Genomic DNA, 15,981 nt, shown 5'->3' with positions numbered 1-15,981 from the left:
ACTACTTGATGTGTGACTTTTTGCTTTATCCTTATAATGACATATGTGGGAAGGTACTATGGTTCCCTGCGGGAACAGTAATGGGAGCATCAGAGGTAGATGATGATGACATATGGAAGATATGATCAGGGAGAAAGTTCTTCAAATGTGATTGGTGAATCACGTGCCCGTATTGCTGCTGCCAATTTCTTGTACTCGTCTCCGAGGCCATTGATGATATGAACAGTAACTTCTTCATTACTGAGGGAATGACCTACCAAGGCCAAGTTATCGATGATAACCTTTATGTTATGTAAATAATCAGCAATATTACTTCCCTCTTGTTTTATCTTCATGAGGCTGGATAGGAGACTAAGCATGCGAGTGCGAGAACGATTGGCCAAGGTGGTTTGCAACTTGCACCAAGCTTCGGCAGCAGCAGTGTCACATGAAGAAATGAGTGGGGCAAGGGATCCAGCGACCGAGGCTTGAATTGCTTGAAGGATGAGGCGATCCTGGCGTAACCATAGTTTGTGATCCGGATTTGGTACTGGATCGGATGCGCCTGGGATGTTGAGCATCGCCGGTGGACAACGAAGAGAGCCATCGACATAGCCTAGAAGATCATAGCCAAATAGTAGATTAGAGATTTGAGCACGCCATGATGCGTAGTTACCACCGTTGGATAATTTGAAGGGGATGAGGGTTGCTGCATATATGGAGATAAGACTTGTATGTGGGAAGGTACTATGGTTCCCTGCGGGAACAATAATGGGAGCATCAGAGGTAGATGATGATGCCATATGGAAGATATGATCAGGGAGAAAGAAGTGTTGATATAGATCAATGTCACCTGAGGTGGTAGCAAATAAGATCTGTGAAAGAATAAAGTCTTCGTTGAAGGAAAAGACCTATGCAAGATGGTGTAAAGCTGTAGATTTCTATGCAGCAGTTCTATAGGAAGGACTCTGGGCAGTGATGTAGCCAGTGGCCCGGTCTACAACTGAAGCTGAATATCGTGCTATTGCTACCGCTGCTGCTGAACTCAACTGGATCACAAATCTCCTCAAGGAATTCAAAGTTAGCTTTACTCATACTCCCACAATATATTGTGACAATGTTGGAGCTACCTACTTATGTGTCAATCCAGTGTTCCACTCGCGCATGAAACACATCGCCATCGACTTTCACTTCGTGCGAGATCAAGTTGTCAGACATCAACTTCGTGTCTCTCATGTCCATACGGCTGATCAACTTGCAGACTCACTCACGAAGCCTCTAGCCCGCAAACTATTTTTGTTTCATCGATCCAAGATCGGTATCCTTGACAGGAGCTCGATCTTGCGGGGGCATGATAACAGAGAGATTTTCTCTGATAAAAGAGAGATATTCTCAACTGCATAGCAGATGAGGTTTCCTCAACTGCATGAGGAAATCTCTCTGCTCAGTTAAAGAAATATCCTCTTTCACTATGTATAAATAGACTTCACATGATACTACTTGATGTGTGACTTTTTGCTTTATCCTTATAATTTCATTCTTCATTCTCTCATTCTATCACAAGTTACGGCTCGACGTTGGTAACCAAACTTAATGGTTCTCAAGGCAAGTGTAATGGTTAGCAAAGGATAAGATAGTACAAGGAGGGTGGGTTGCTCGACAACCAAAAGAGTTATGCAAAACTCATAGAGGTGAGAAAAATTGTTAACTCGAATAATTCGGTACTCATGCAAGGGCTTATATGCGGACGATAGACTATTTGTGGCCATCCTATGATGATCGAAACTCGATGCTATGGAGCATTGAAACTTTTTTTTAGCATTAAAAGGAACTTTCTTTTTAGCATTAAAAGGATATGTCCATAAGAGGCTGAAGTGTGAAGTAAGTTCAACATGTTGCTAGGCTTTGAGGGGTATATCAGGAGCTATATTGGTGAAGAGTTGTAATCTAGCAAGTGTTTAACGGGAGCAAAATAGTGTAGATGAAATAGTCCAAGGAGATTATGATCTACGAAACTTCTAAAGGAAGGATGCGGAGAGGAAAGTTGCTCTAACGAAACAAATATCCAATAGGGTTAAGTCTCAATTCTCCAGATGGAAAATCATGTACAACGGGCTACACATGTTAAAAAGAGGTACCTCAAGACAATAACTCTACAAAGCTCAACGGATCGAGTGAGCAACAAGGAATCACCACATGATATCGCACAAGGTAATACATTGGTAAACGCATTGTGAGATTAAGTGGGCGAGCAACCCAAAGCAACACTAAACCAAGACACACTTAGAGTCAATGTGGAGATTGGACTCGAACGGTTGACCCATGGATGGTTGGCACAAGGGTCACCATCTATTCAATGTAAACCGAGGAGTAGAGCAACTTGAGTAGAACTTGGCGAAGTGCCCAAGTCGCATGAAAAGAGTTGACATAGAAGATGAAATATTGAGCTGAGTCATAAAGCTTTCATTGGACAAAGATCAAGGATATGAACTCTTGCAAAAGCAAGAGCGAGATCATGTCATTCTATGGGTCTCTCATTCGGATGTGGCAGACTCATCTTACATTGTATCAAAGTAGAAGGTAACTTTAAAGCATATATACCTTATCTTGATAAAGTATTTGACGGAAGAACTAAGGTGTTCGACTTGCAGAGACGATGTTAGGATCAAAAGACCTTGATACGGGGCAAGAAGATGTAGACGTGTGTATTCTTGAAAAAATGAGATCTAGATAATGACACACCAATTTCAGTAAAGTTGGTGGACTATAAGAGCTATTAGATGACTAATTGTCCTAGAATTGCATTTTGTTTAGTGTGACCTGAGAGCGAGTGGACGAAAGTTGATTTCCAAAGTGTGCCAGCAAAAGCCACATATTGTGAGATTGCATAATTCATCTCATAAAGATCAGAATACAATGAAATATCACTAGGAGGTGACATGGTGCAATGGATCGTGGTGGAATAATTCGAAGTAATATAACACGACGACAAGAAGGACAATAAATTCAAGGAGTGAATTTCATGGTACCGCAGAGATAAGCCTTCCATACATGCCTCAAATTTCACATCAGATGATAGTCTTGCATATGGGAATTGTATATCACTAAGGAAGAATTTTAAGTACACGTACCAATTAGTCTCATGAGAAAACTTATATAGAGATATAATCATAGCGATTGGAGAATTAGCTTCAAAGCTAAAATTATCTTAAGGGAGTCGAGAAAACTTGATCATATAGAGATATAATCAGAGCGATTGGAGAATTAGCTTCAAAGCTAAAATTATCTTAAGGGAGTCCGACAAATAAAATGATAAAATTAACACGAGCCCTATAACATGATGTCGGAAGCTATGCATGAAAATTATAATCTTTCTATCGATAAAAAAAAAACTACTTGTAAAACATAAAGATGTTAAAATAAGTTATAATAAAGAACAAGAAAACAATACCGAGTACGTTGATTAAAATGAATATAAACTCAGAAGAATGCTACTGTAGACACAGAACTTTCATATTTTAAGATTCCTAATGCAATTGATATATATAAAATATGAAGACTCAATTAAATAATATGCTCTCACATCTCATCTCCTGTACGAAAGGATGAGTTCACCCTCACATGAACAAGTGTTGCGTGATAGTTTGAACATTCACTGTGAGGAACATGTCTTTTTAGGGATAATAGTACTAACGTTACATCCAGAACACAATTTATGCTTCTCTCTCTCTCTCTCTCTCTCTCTCTCTCTCTAGTAATACCAATTTAAACATACGGTTTCTAATTATATACCAAGGAATGACCACTTGAAGAACAAGAATAATGATACCGCCGATGCGCTCCTGTTATCCCCCAGCATTATGGCAACCATTGGACATGGCTCACAATGTGTCGAAGATTGTGGAAAGCACAAGCCCTTGTACGAATTGGCTCCTTCGAGCTCTCTCCATCTGGTCCTTGTCAGATAGAGATGGTTCAATCCTGGAGGTATAAATCACACAGGTTAAATTAAATTTACTGGGAACATAACATTTACCAAAACAAGTGCCAAATAAAGCCAAAGGGCGCGTCTTTGTTTGTTTCATTTTAACAAATAAAACCACAAGCGGATCTCGATGTCCGCTATTCCAACAAACCACTCTAAGAAACTAAATGCTTCCATCATATGTTGAGAGGGTGAACTTGCAGTAAGAATCTGTATGGATGCAAAATCTTTTCAGACATTTTAAGTGAACGTGAGGAGAAAACAGCAATTGTGGAACATAAAATGAAGAGTTCAAGAAAATCAGCAAACCGAAAGCCGCACCGAAATCCAGAACATGAAACCTCAGCAATTGTGGAAGCCGTTTAATCATAGTTCATGATATGACCATTGCCAATATGACATGGCCAAACCATATTAGTGTTGTATAAAACCAAGTTGCTTTTGGCAATTTAATAAGCTAACAGCAAGTAAGTTGATTGGCATCAGATAAATGCAACAAAAACTCAATCGTAATTGGTCTTGTTTGCCCAATTCTAGGCAATTTGGAAACCTCGAAGGGAAGGAGAAGGCCTGAGCCAGACGAAAGATAAAAGAAAACCTACAATACAGCTATGAAACAGACTGTATTTGCTATCTGCTGACACCTTCGTATTAGTTATTCATTGTCACTTTGTCAGTGTTGTAATGTTCATCATACATAATCGACAAAACAGAGATGAAAAAATATATATTTGAGGATGGTAAATATAGTTGGGAGCCAACTAAATAAAGGCTTCGGTGACATCTTCACATGCATTAACACAATTTGGACCACAAGATTAACATTAGGCAAACTTGAATTTGATCAGTCTCATGAGATGTTCTGAGAGTAAGTGCATAAATAAATAAAGACTGAAATAAAGAAATAATATATGCTGAAGTAGAAATATGTTTTGGAGCATGACATGTACACCTAATTAATTCTTCTTCTTGACTAATATTTGCTTTCCCACCGGTAGCATTTAGTTAAAAAAAAAGGCACCATATCCTCTCATAGTTCACGATCTAATCTTGTCACCGTGAAGGCTTAGTGTTATTCAAGTATCAAACCCAATTAGTTTTACGTCGTTTTTGATAAAAAAAAATAAAGAAAAAGGAACAGTTAATGTGTCTTCAAACATAAAAGAGAGAGAGAGAGAGAGAGAGAGAGAGAGAGAGATAGAAGCATAATTAAAGAAAAACTGAAAACTGGGGGGGCAATAGAATGTTTTCTACAAAGAAATGAAAAAATAATCTATCACACTATCTATAACCAACCAAACACTTTCTTATTAGTAGGCTAGCTCGCTCCAGTTAGAACTCTCCATGGAAAGAAAATAAGTGGAATTGGCCTACACTTTCCTAAAGATCAAGACTCCTATAAAATCTTTAAGTTGCTCAACTTTGGCTAGAATTGCAACAACAAAAACACTGTAATATCCCTAGTATTTTAAGATGACTATATGGATCTTTTATTGCCATTGAACTCTGTACAAAGCAATGTTGTTAGCTAAATCAAGAGAATCTAAATTTATATTTAAAGTTTCTAGTAAAGGCTTTTAGGTCTACGAGCCAACAAGTGTAGGAGAAATTCAGAAGCCAAAAAGAAGTCATAACAATCTCATATAATAATCGCTTTCCATTGATCACTGGTCTCGAATGTCTAAGATAAACTAGCATATCTATGACTTTCTTATCTGTAACTCATTGGTCCAATAACACTCCTGAATTCCTCTTTCTTCACAATACCAAGTAATAGCCACAACCACCATGTCACAAATCTAAATTTATTTGGATTCTTCTTGTTCTCTAAGTGCCCCATATATAACTTCAGATGTCCATTTTCATCAAACATGTAGAACCACTCTAGGATGTTCTTTACCATCTTTTGCAAAGAAGAAAAGAACAATTTCATAAAAGGCACTCTGTTGCCACCAATCAGCACAATTGACATCATTAGAAAAAAATCATTGGTTCTTCTTTAGGATCTCTTCAGCTAAGATGGATTCATCATGTTAATATTCTTTCAAACCACTGACTGCCAAATGATTATACTATATACATCAAAGCCCTATAGAAGTTGTAAAATGATCTAAAGAAGAAGGAATCCACCTCAACACATCTCCACAATCTTCCTAAATGATCTTCAAGACATCAAACCCATCCATCTAAAATATTAGTGATTTCCAATATTGATTTTTTTTTTCAATAATATAGTGGCATAGATCTAGAGTTATGGTTCGAGTGCATGCTTCAAAACTTATTCAAGTAATCAGCCACTTAAGTATTCCCTTCAGAAAAGTAGGCCCTTTAGAAATGCTTCTGGATAGTAACAAAATTGCAGAAGTTAAAGCAATATTCAGAATCTGTGAATTGAACTTAGCGCATTCAGTAAGACCCCATATAGGGAGTCAGCAAACTCTCATTTAGATTAGCTTTTTGGAACTTTAAAATGTACAGGATCCTAGTTTAGGTTGGGTTCAGCCTGCAATCAAATTGAGTAAATAAGGGTGAAAACAAATCATAGTATTTATGACTGCATAATGAGTATTGTAACCAAAATTTTCAAAGCAAACTTAACAAGGTAAATTGACTGAGCTAATATAAGGTAGAAATTGCAGAAAATTCATGATGCAGTATTTTAACATCATGTGTATGTCAGATCTCATGTTATTGTAAAATAACATAAATATCATACCTCTCAACCACTTTCTCCTCTGAATTCTTGCTGACAATGTTTCCTTCATCTAATGAATCTGATTGTGCATCTTTGGAAGATTCATCCAAAGGCAATGTGTATATTAGAGATGATATAAATGGATCAGGTGCTGCCATAGGAGGAGGAGGAGCAATGTAGGAAGATCCTCCTAGGAGGGCTTGCAGATTGCCTTCTCTTAGGTCTTTTCTCAACAGAGAAAGCATGGTACGAGAAACAGATGATCCTTTGCGGTATTTCCTCCTTCGTTGCATGTAAGTCACAATTAAGGAATCCAAACTTTGAGCTGAATATAAATTGTGATCGTTTTAGGAAAAGAACCTTGGACTTTTCCAATTTGTTCAAATAAAGTGTTATCAACTCAAGCTTTAAAAAATGGTTAACATCAAGCAGAGAATAAAAAGGATATCTTGAAAAAGCTCCCATGTTGCGTTGTTAAGTGTCTAACCAAGTCAAACCCAACCCTGGCTGCACAAACAGGACATACCTGCAAAAGGTAACACATCCCAACACTTTACCATAGCAAGTGACCATTCAATGTGCACCCAGACAGAAACAAAAAAAAGCTGCCTACTCTGCTCTCATCACTTTTCCACATGCATTAGAAATCCGATGAAATAAAAGAGAATTGTGCACTATGATAGGAGAAACTCTCCTTCTGCTATACGAAACAATAAAAGGGAAAAAGAAAAAAGAAAAAACCATAACAACAACGCTTATCCCGACTTCTTGGTAAATCTGCATTCTCCTTCTCCTTCCTTAAGCTATTAGCATTGAGTGACTTGTTCAAGGTGCCGAAAATTGTTAGTTTCGATAGTTCTTTGTCAGTAACTTATCATGTTTGCTAAAACTAAAAAAGTTGCACCATCCTACTAGATTTGAAACACCCTTGAATTTAATATGTTAGAGATTTAAGATCCAGTACTGCCTTTTCCATAATTAAAACATATCCATATATACTTCAGGAGTTCAAAATAAAAGAACTAGGGTAGGCATCCCTCTTTGAACTACTAATATTCTCTAGTTTAGTTCACTAAGACAAACTATACTTCGTACAAGCAAAATGGAAAAAAAAAAAAAAACAACCATATTCATTCTTCAGGATAATTAATCAGAAGTATAGGAAATTATGGAATGGCCCTTGACTTTAACTGTCCTGTGATTCCCAGTCCATGATGAACAACAATCTCATGACCAGCCCCAGGTTTGAAGGAGTTAAAATTCATTCCTTTATTCACAAAATGCTCTTTTTAAATTGTATATAAATGGATATCAAAGGTTATAGTCCTATAACGAATGCACTTAATTATTTATATTCACACACAACACAACTGTGAATGATAGCATTGTAACCATACATGTGGAGTTAAGCAGTTTATAACAGAGACTTGAACTATATATGAAACCGGACAAGCTAGGAAAAACAATGGCACTAATGATGTATAAAGGGCATTTGGGCCTTTAAGAGAAACAACGAGAAAGCTCTCTTCAAAATAGGGACTGTCACATGATTTTTCATTACCATGAAAAACTGCCAAAAAGAAAGATACTGCTCATTTCAGTCCAAACTAGGTGTCATTCACAGTAATCAGTAAGGTTTAAGGGTAACGAGATTGACATAAGCATTATTTATTATTTGAAAATAAGCAAAAGTGTTGACATCTAGCTATCTATTCCAATGAATTCATCAAATAACTGCTCATTATCAGATGTTTAAAACAAATTCAGATACAATAAAAAAGGACTCAAAACTCATTTAAAGCTTATCTTAAGAAAATAAACAAAGTTATCCAATGAGTGCTAAGGAATAAGCATATTGAAAGCGCTAGTTTCACTGCATGTCTTCTGGGGCAACAATCAAGCTCGTGGTAACATAATAGAGAAGCATCAGCCAATGCCGACAAACGAAGAGAGAGATCTAAGAAAAAATTTAGGTAAAAGATATGATTCAAAATACATCTTTCTATAAATAATTGTTTAACAAATGAAGAATCTTTACCAGGATAACAACAAAAATAACCTGGAAAAGCATCAAAAGAAAACACGAACTCGTGCAACTAACAATTTCCAAATGAAAACTAAGCTTCTCACGCACAAACAAAATCTTTACCCAAATATCACACAGGAAAGGACGAACGACATATTTCTTATTTATTACACCTTAATCAGATCGGAAAATGAAGTAATACCCCATTCTTAGCCTCCACAGGGTGCTCATCATCGATGTGGCAGCAGAGTCCGACGATGTCGAAATCCTCAGAGCAGAATGGGCAGGGGAACTCCGCGCGGGGGTCATCTTCTCCTCCTTCAAACTCCTCGAACCCGAGATACAAATCTGCCAACCGAAAGGGCCGATCAGACAAAAAAATGAACGAACTTAATAACCGCGCAATGAACACACGAACCCTCTTCGGCGAAATCGAAATCCACCCACCCACCTCTCCAACCGCGAAGATTGGGATCCCTAGACGCATCGGAGTATCGTGACTGGGGCGCGGATTGATGGCGCTTGGACGCGGCCGCGGAGAATCGGCTCCACGCATCGGGGTCCATGATCGATCACCCTCCGAATATGTTTCCCCTCGAAGAACCTGGTACCGATTATTCCTCTACCGACAACCCTAATCGACGCCCCACCCACAGATCGGAAAGAAGCGGAAGAAGAGGTGGACACAAGCTTGCGGTGTGGAAAGGCGAAGCCACCGACCGGCGTTTGATAGCACTTAATAATCGCAAGGTCGTCTCGAGGTGGAAAAACCAAAACGCCATTGTGAGACATCGAAGTTCGACACCCGTGATGTACCGATTTCCAGATCGTGAGAAGGAGGTTCCAATGGGTCCCGCCAGCGTGGCCATCCGAGTACGTCACGGTAGCTGCGACGGGTAGGTCTAGAGAGTCTTTTTTTCGCGTAACAACCTGTGGAGGTGGGACGTGTTGCTCGGGCGAAAAGAAAGTGGGCCCAGACAAGGACTAGGCACACGTGTAACGAGTGGGATGGATTATTTCGCTGTTTGGCGTTTGGGGCTCCGAGACGCAGCACGTGAGGTTCTGTCAGAATCCACCTCGAAGATGAGAATCCGCGAAATCTGCTGTCACGCGTGAGACAGCAACCATTTAGGACGGAATGAAAGCTGATTCCCCCTGCAATAAGACTACAACTGGTCGAAGAGCACAAGAGCCGAAGCAATCAGGAGCCGGGCCATAGAGACAGTGGTAAGTCCGGGGAACGCCCTGAGGCGGGAGATGTTGCAGACCGCCTGCCAGCTCGCGAGCGCCTGGTTGTTGGAGAAGAGGCCGCTCGGGTCGAGGAACGCCGAGGGGCTGACGCGGATGGGCTGGCCGCACCGGTAGACCGGCTTGAGCGTGCCAGAGATGCTCCAGTTGACCGGGGGGAAAGAGGATGGAGCGGTTGAGGTCGCGGGGTATCTTGGACACCTGGAGCTGGAAGGAGGAGACGACCTTCTCGAGGTCCATCTCCGGCGACAGGATGGTGCCATTGCGACAGCAGTGGGGGATGCCGCCGAGGTCGGTGTCGTTGAACCGCCACGGGGGGAGGTCCACGATGGTTGGCTTCCTCTTGCAGCTGAGCGCCTTGGAGAAGTCGAGGCTGTCCGTGTAGAACTGGCCCTGCCTGCCGAAGACGCAGTCGGAAGCGTCGATGACGGCGGGATAGGCGCCCTTCATGGAGTGAATGAACTCGTGGCGCTCCCACTCCCAGGAGAGCTGCCAGTGGTCAAGGCGGCCGAGGGGGTTGCGGTTCTCGATGGTGACTTGGGCGAGGTAGCTGCTGGGGTAGGACTGGATGACGTCGTAGGCGATGGTGATGTCGCCGGAGTCGCGCGGGAGGAAGCTGGTGGAATTGGTCATGTTGGGGACGAAGTCGGGGTCGAGGAGGCAGCAGGTATGAACGGCACGGGACTTGCTGTTCAGTGTGGAGTGCTCGCAGATGTAGGAGGGGTTGTCGAGGGCGAGGAACTCAGGAGGGGCACGGCGGGGAGCAGCGAGCCGAAGAGGGTGCACACGAGGGTGATCCTGGCGCCGATCTGGTGTAGGGCAGGTTTAGAGCCGTTGGTGAGGGTCCCACCGCCGACGGAGACGGTGGTGCCGTTGTTGAGGATCACGGAGGCGGCGCAGAAGGTGTAAGGCTGCTCCGCCGGGTCGTCGGTGAAGGGATGAATCTTCTCCCGGCGGTCGATGGTGTAATTCATGTAGACGCCGTTGCAGAAGCTGTCCGGCGGTGGCGGCGAGGGTGCCGGGACGGCCACCGGCGTAGGCAGTGAAGCGCCCACGTACAACGAAAGGACAAGAAGAACAAGTGCAAAAGAAGGCTTCCAACACCAACCCATCATCGCGCGCCCACCCTTCTCCTCGACAACACGCGCAGGACGAGGAGGGAAAAAGGAGTCGAGGAACACGGATTGTTGTGATCTAATATAAGGGAAGCAGGAGCAGAATGGAATTGGAGGGAATGGCTTGTTGAGGTGCTTGTGGACTTTGTTTTGTTTATCTTATACTGTGAGTTTACTTGTTCTGCAATTGAGAGCAATGACTTTACCTCTTGAAAGAACTTTGAATTGTAAGAGTCTCGAGCGATTCAATTGTAAGAACTTTGAATTGGACCGCATAGACACGACCATAATAACAATCGAGGAAAATATTCTATTCGTCTCTCGAAAACATCATGTTAAATCAAGTTAGGTTGATTTAGATATCAATTATATTCACATTAGATGGCTTTTGTTGCTTGAAGCACACTTGGGAGTGTTAGTTTGGCAAGTCCCATAGTCCCACATAAATAAGACTTGTTGTCTCGTCTTGGAATTATAAATAAGGGCCTGAGCTTTGAAGTCAGATGCACCACAGGTACCACAAGAGGCACCACAAGAAAAACCTAGGTGTTTGCTTTGATTTAAGTCCATACTCAGTTAAATAGTTTGGACTTATAGTTTGATTTTTCTTGTTTAGTATTTTCGGGTGTTTTATGGCCTAGGAACATCTTCCTAAGGCATTTGTAATTGTCCCTCTTTTGCAATAGTAATTTGCTCCTCTTTCGTCCGTGGATGTAGGTCAAAGTCAATTGACCGAACCACGTATATCTAGTGTTCTGGTGTTCTTGTCGCTTTTATCTTTTCCGTTTTATTGTCTTTGTTGTGTTGTCAAAATTACCTTGTGGTAAATTTCCTGGGGCTAGCTCTAACAAACTGGTATCAGAGCCTGGTTTCTAGGATCTTTTGGCAACGATGACAATAACAAAGATTGTTGTCGAGAAATTCGACAGAAATGTCAACTTCGACATGTGGCAACTCAAGATGGAGGCCATTCTGGTTCAAGATAGAGTTGATTTGGTACTGTAGGGAGCCGAGAGCATTCCAGATGATATGTCAAAAGAAGAGCTTGCGAGTATGGATAAGAAGGCCCGATCAAGCATCATTCTAAATCTCTCTGACGAGGTTTTACGGGAGGTAGCTACGGAGACTACGGCTAAGAGCATGTGGGACAAACTTAAAGCCTTGTACATGAAGAGGACAGTGGAGAATCGTCTCTACTTGAAGCAGAGTTTGTATATGCTTCGGATGATTGAAGGTACATCTATACTCTCGCATCTTAATAAGTTTGATTCTTTGGTTATGGATTTGGAGAATATAGATGCAAAAATTGATGATGAGGATAAGGCTTTGTTACTCTTGTGTTCTCTTCCCCAATCTTTTAAGCATTTCTGTGATACTTTGATTTATGGAAAAGAAACAGTTTCGTATCAAGAAATTAAATCTGCACTGAAATCTAAGGAGCAGATAGACAGGAATATCACTGGGGAAAGTAGAGGGAATCAGGTTGAAGGTCTGGTTGTTAGGGGGAGAATGAAAAAAAGAGAATTTGACAGTAGTGGATCTAAATCTAGATCTAAATCCAGACATAGAAATTTGGAATGCAGATATTGTCATAAAATGGGGCACATTAAGACTGATTGCTTTAAATTGAAAAATAAATTAAAGCAAAAAGGAAAACTTGTTGAAAAAACTACTGAATATGTTGAAGTTAGTGTAGCAATTGATGAGAATGTTGGAAATATTTTTTCTGCTATTGATGACAGGACGAGGTCTAAAAATGAATGGATTTTAGATTCGGGTTGTTCTTATCACATGTGTCCCAATAGGGATTTGTTTTCCACATATGAATCTTGTAATGGTGGAATTGTTTTGATTGGCAATAATGCCGCATGTGATGTTGTTGGTAGAGGCACAATCCGAATTAAAATGCATGATGGTATTGTGAGGACGCTCACTAATGTTAGACATGTTCCTGATTTAAAAAAGAATCTCATCTCTTTAGGCACCCTAGAGGCCCTTGGGTGTAAATACACAAGTGAAGGTGGAGTTATGAAAGTTTCTAGAAGTGCCCTTATTGTTATGAAAGCTTGTAGGTCTGGTAGCTTGTATATTCTGCAGGGAACTTCTGTCACAGGTTCGGTTGTAGTTTCGTCATCATCATTGTCTGATTCTGACATCACCAAATTATGGCATATGCGTTTGGGTCATATGAGCGAAAAATGTTTGAGCATATTGAGCAAAAGAGGTCTACTTTGCGGACAGAGTACTGGGCCACTAGACTTTTGTGAACACTGCATTTTTGGAAAGCAGAAAAGAGTCAGCTTCACTTCTCCGGCAGTTCACAAAACGAAAGGTACTCTTGACTATATTCATTTAGACCTTTGGGGTCCAGCTCATGTTCAGTCTAAGGGTGGTGCCAGGTATATATTGACTTTCATTGATGATTATTCCAGGAAAGTTTGGGTTTATTTTCTAAAGCATAAAAATGATGTTTTTCTAACCTTTAAACAATGGAAGGCTTTGATTAAGAAGCAAACAGGTAAACAGATTAAGCGGCTTCGAACAGATGAAGGCATTGCTCGGCATCGCACTGATGAACACATGGAATTTTGTGAAGGTGACTTTGAAAAATTTTACAAAAATGAAGGCATTGCTCGGCATCGCACTGTTAAGATGACGCCTCAACAAAATGGTGTGGCCGAACATATGAACATAACACTCTTGGAGAGAGCAAGGTGTATGATCTCAAATGCAGGGTTGACAAAGGACTTTTAGGCAGAGGCGATTAATATGGCCTGTTACGTTGTCAACCGCGCTCCTTCTACAGCACTTAATTTTAGAACTCCAGAGGAAGTTTGGTCAGGTACTCCTGCTGATTATTCTGATTTTAAAATTTTTGGGTGTCCAGCATACATGTATGTAAATGAAGGAAAATTAGAGCCTCGGGCTAAAAAGTGTATTTTCCTTGGATATGCTTCTGGGGTGAAAGGATACAGATTATGGTGTCCTGATCCCAAATCCCCAAAATTTGTAATCAGTAGAGATGTTACTTTTGATGAATTATCTAGGTTATCTTCTAAAGAGGATTCTACTAGTTGTACAAATGATAGTGCGCAGAAGCAGGTGGAGCTTGAGATTGGTAGTTCAGATTCTTTTAAGTCAAACTCTTCTACTCAAAGAATGCCAGTAGATGGTCCCGTGTCTACTGAGGAAGTTGATCCAGAGGAAGAGCAATATTCCATAGCCAAGGATAGACCACGGAGAGATATTCGACCACCACAAAGATATGCAAATTTGGTTGCATATGCTTTGTCTGTTACAGAAGAGACAAGTGAAGTTGGTGAGCCTACTTCCTACTCAGATGCAGTTTCTTGTGATAATTCCGTTAAGTGGTTGATTGCGACGAATGAAGAAATAGAATCTCTCCATCGGAATAGAACTTGGAATCTTGTGAAGCCGCCTTCGGGTAAGAAAATTGTTGGATGCAAATGAGATACCATTGCTGAGGGGAAAGTCCTTGTTCAGAAAATTCATACGAAGGACAATCCAGTTGATATGCTTACGAAGCCTGTTTCAGTTTACAAGTTCAAGAAGTGCTTGGACTTGGTTAGTGTTCATTGTTGGTAATTGCCCATTATGGCTTTTATGAAGAAGGTGGAGCAAGTTTTGTTGGGATATGCCAAGGTGGAGATTTGTTAGTTTGGCAAGTCCCATAGTCCCACATCGGGAAAATCAGACTTGTTGTCTCGTCTTGGAACTATAAATAAGGGTCTGAGCTTTGAAATCAGATGCACCACAGGTACCACAAGAGGCACCACAAGAAAAACCTAGGTGTTTGCTTTGGTTTAAGTCCATATTCAGTTAAATAGTTTTGACTTATAGTTTGATTTTTCTTGTTTAGTATTTTCGGATGTTTTATGGCCTAGGAACATCTTCCTAAGGCTCCTCTTTCGTCCGTGGATGTAGGTCAAAGTCAATTGACCGAACCATATATATCTGGTGTTCTGGTGTTCTTATCGCTTTTATCTTTTCCGTTTTATTGTCTTTGTTGTGTTGCCAAAATTATCTTGTGGTAAATTTCCTGAGGCTAGCTCTAACATGGAGGAAGACTTTGGTTCACTCCATTTGAATCAAACTTGGGGCCGCTGTGGATACCAAAATTACCAAATCTATTACATTTGCCGTCTGATTCGTATCCAACAATGAAATCACGGATCCGATAAAAAGTATATAACAAAGAATCGATGGATGTGGACAAGTAATTGACAAGTGTTTTGATGGTGCCAATGGCTTAGAGTTGAGTTGCAAAGTCTGATTAAGACGCGCCCACCCATTGTTTTGTATATATGCACATCACACCGGTCTCCCACGTCACACGAGGAGAGTTACGAATTAGGCCTTCATGTAAATAATTGATATCTGGTAAGCGTTGAAGACGATTTTGATTCGACGTCTTGTTTATTTATACTGAAGTAATTATCAACTAAGTTAAGTAGCATCTTTATAATTTTATTTTATGATGTTTCGTTTGCTCAACCCACTTCATATTGGCCTTCGAAGAAAAGAAAAAAATAATAATTTTTTTAATCATTTATGATTAGAAAAATAATCATAAATTTTTTTCTCATCATTTATAATCAGAAAGACAATTACAAACTTCATTTATGCTCTTTAATAATAAATATAAAAACTCATCTTTAACATAGAAAAATATAAAATATCTATACTCGTACACCTCATATTGCTAATATAAACAATGAAGAGATCAGATCAGAAAACCTCTCCTGACATCAATCTTCGTACAGATAATGCTCGAAGACACCTCAAACAATCATACATAAATAAGGTCCGGACCATGTCGGGTTAACAAAAACGTCAACGACATTTTCTCCCGGATAAATATATATCCACTTAAGTGAGTTCTCAACTACCATTATCTTAACATCATGCATAT

The 15,981-nt window shown here is 40.3% G+C and overlaps 1 protein-coding gene and 1 pseudogene across 1 annotated transcript; both read right to left on the bottom strand.

Annotated features, from left to right (window-relative positions):
• Positions 1-3,637: 3,637 nt before the first annotated feature.
• LOC135646203 (protein DEHYDRATION-INDUCED 19 homolog 2-like) lies at positions 3,638-9,500 on the bottom strand. The gene is made up of 5 exons (XM_065165487.1): positions 9,137-9,500; positions 8,888-9,033; positions 7,108-7,185; positions 6,681-6,952; positions 3,638-3,960 (listed from the first exon to the last, which is right to left on the bottom strand). The coding sequence occupies exons 1-5, from the start codon at positions 9,249-9,251 to the stop codon at positions 3,861-3,863; spliced, it is 711 nt and encodes a 236-aa protein (XP_065021559.1). The 5' UTR covers positions 9,252-9,500; the 3' UTR covers positions 3,638-3,860.
• A 218-nt stretch (positions 9,501-9,718) lies between these two features.
• On the bottom strand, positions 9,719-11,048 carry LOC135645726 (COBRA-like protein 7; annotated as a pseudogene).
• Between the last annotated feature and the right edge of the window lie 4,933 nt (positions 11,049-15,981).

This window comes from Musa acuminata, chromosome BXJ3-8 (assembly GCF_036884655.1).
Source record: "Musa acuminata AAA Group cultivar baxijiao chromosome BXJ3-8, Cavendish_Baxijiao_AAA, whole genome shotgun sequence".
Taxonomy (NCBI): Eukaryota; Viridiplantae; Streptophyta; class Magnoliopsida; order Zingiberales; family Musaceae; genus Musa; species Musa acuminata.
Note: the sequence above shows the minus strand (reverse complement) of the source record. Positions and strands in the feature narration are given on the sequence as shown.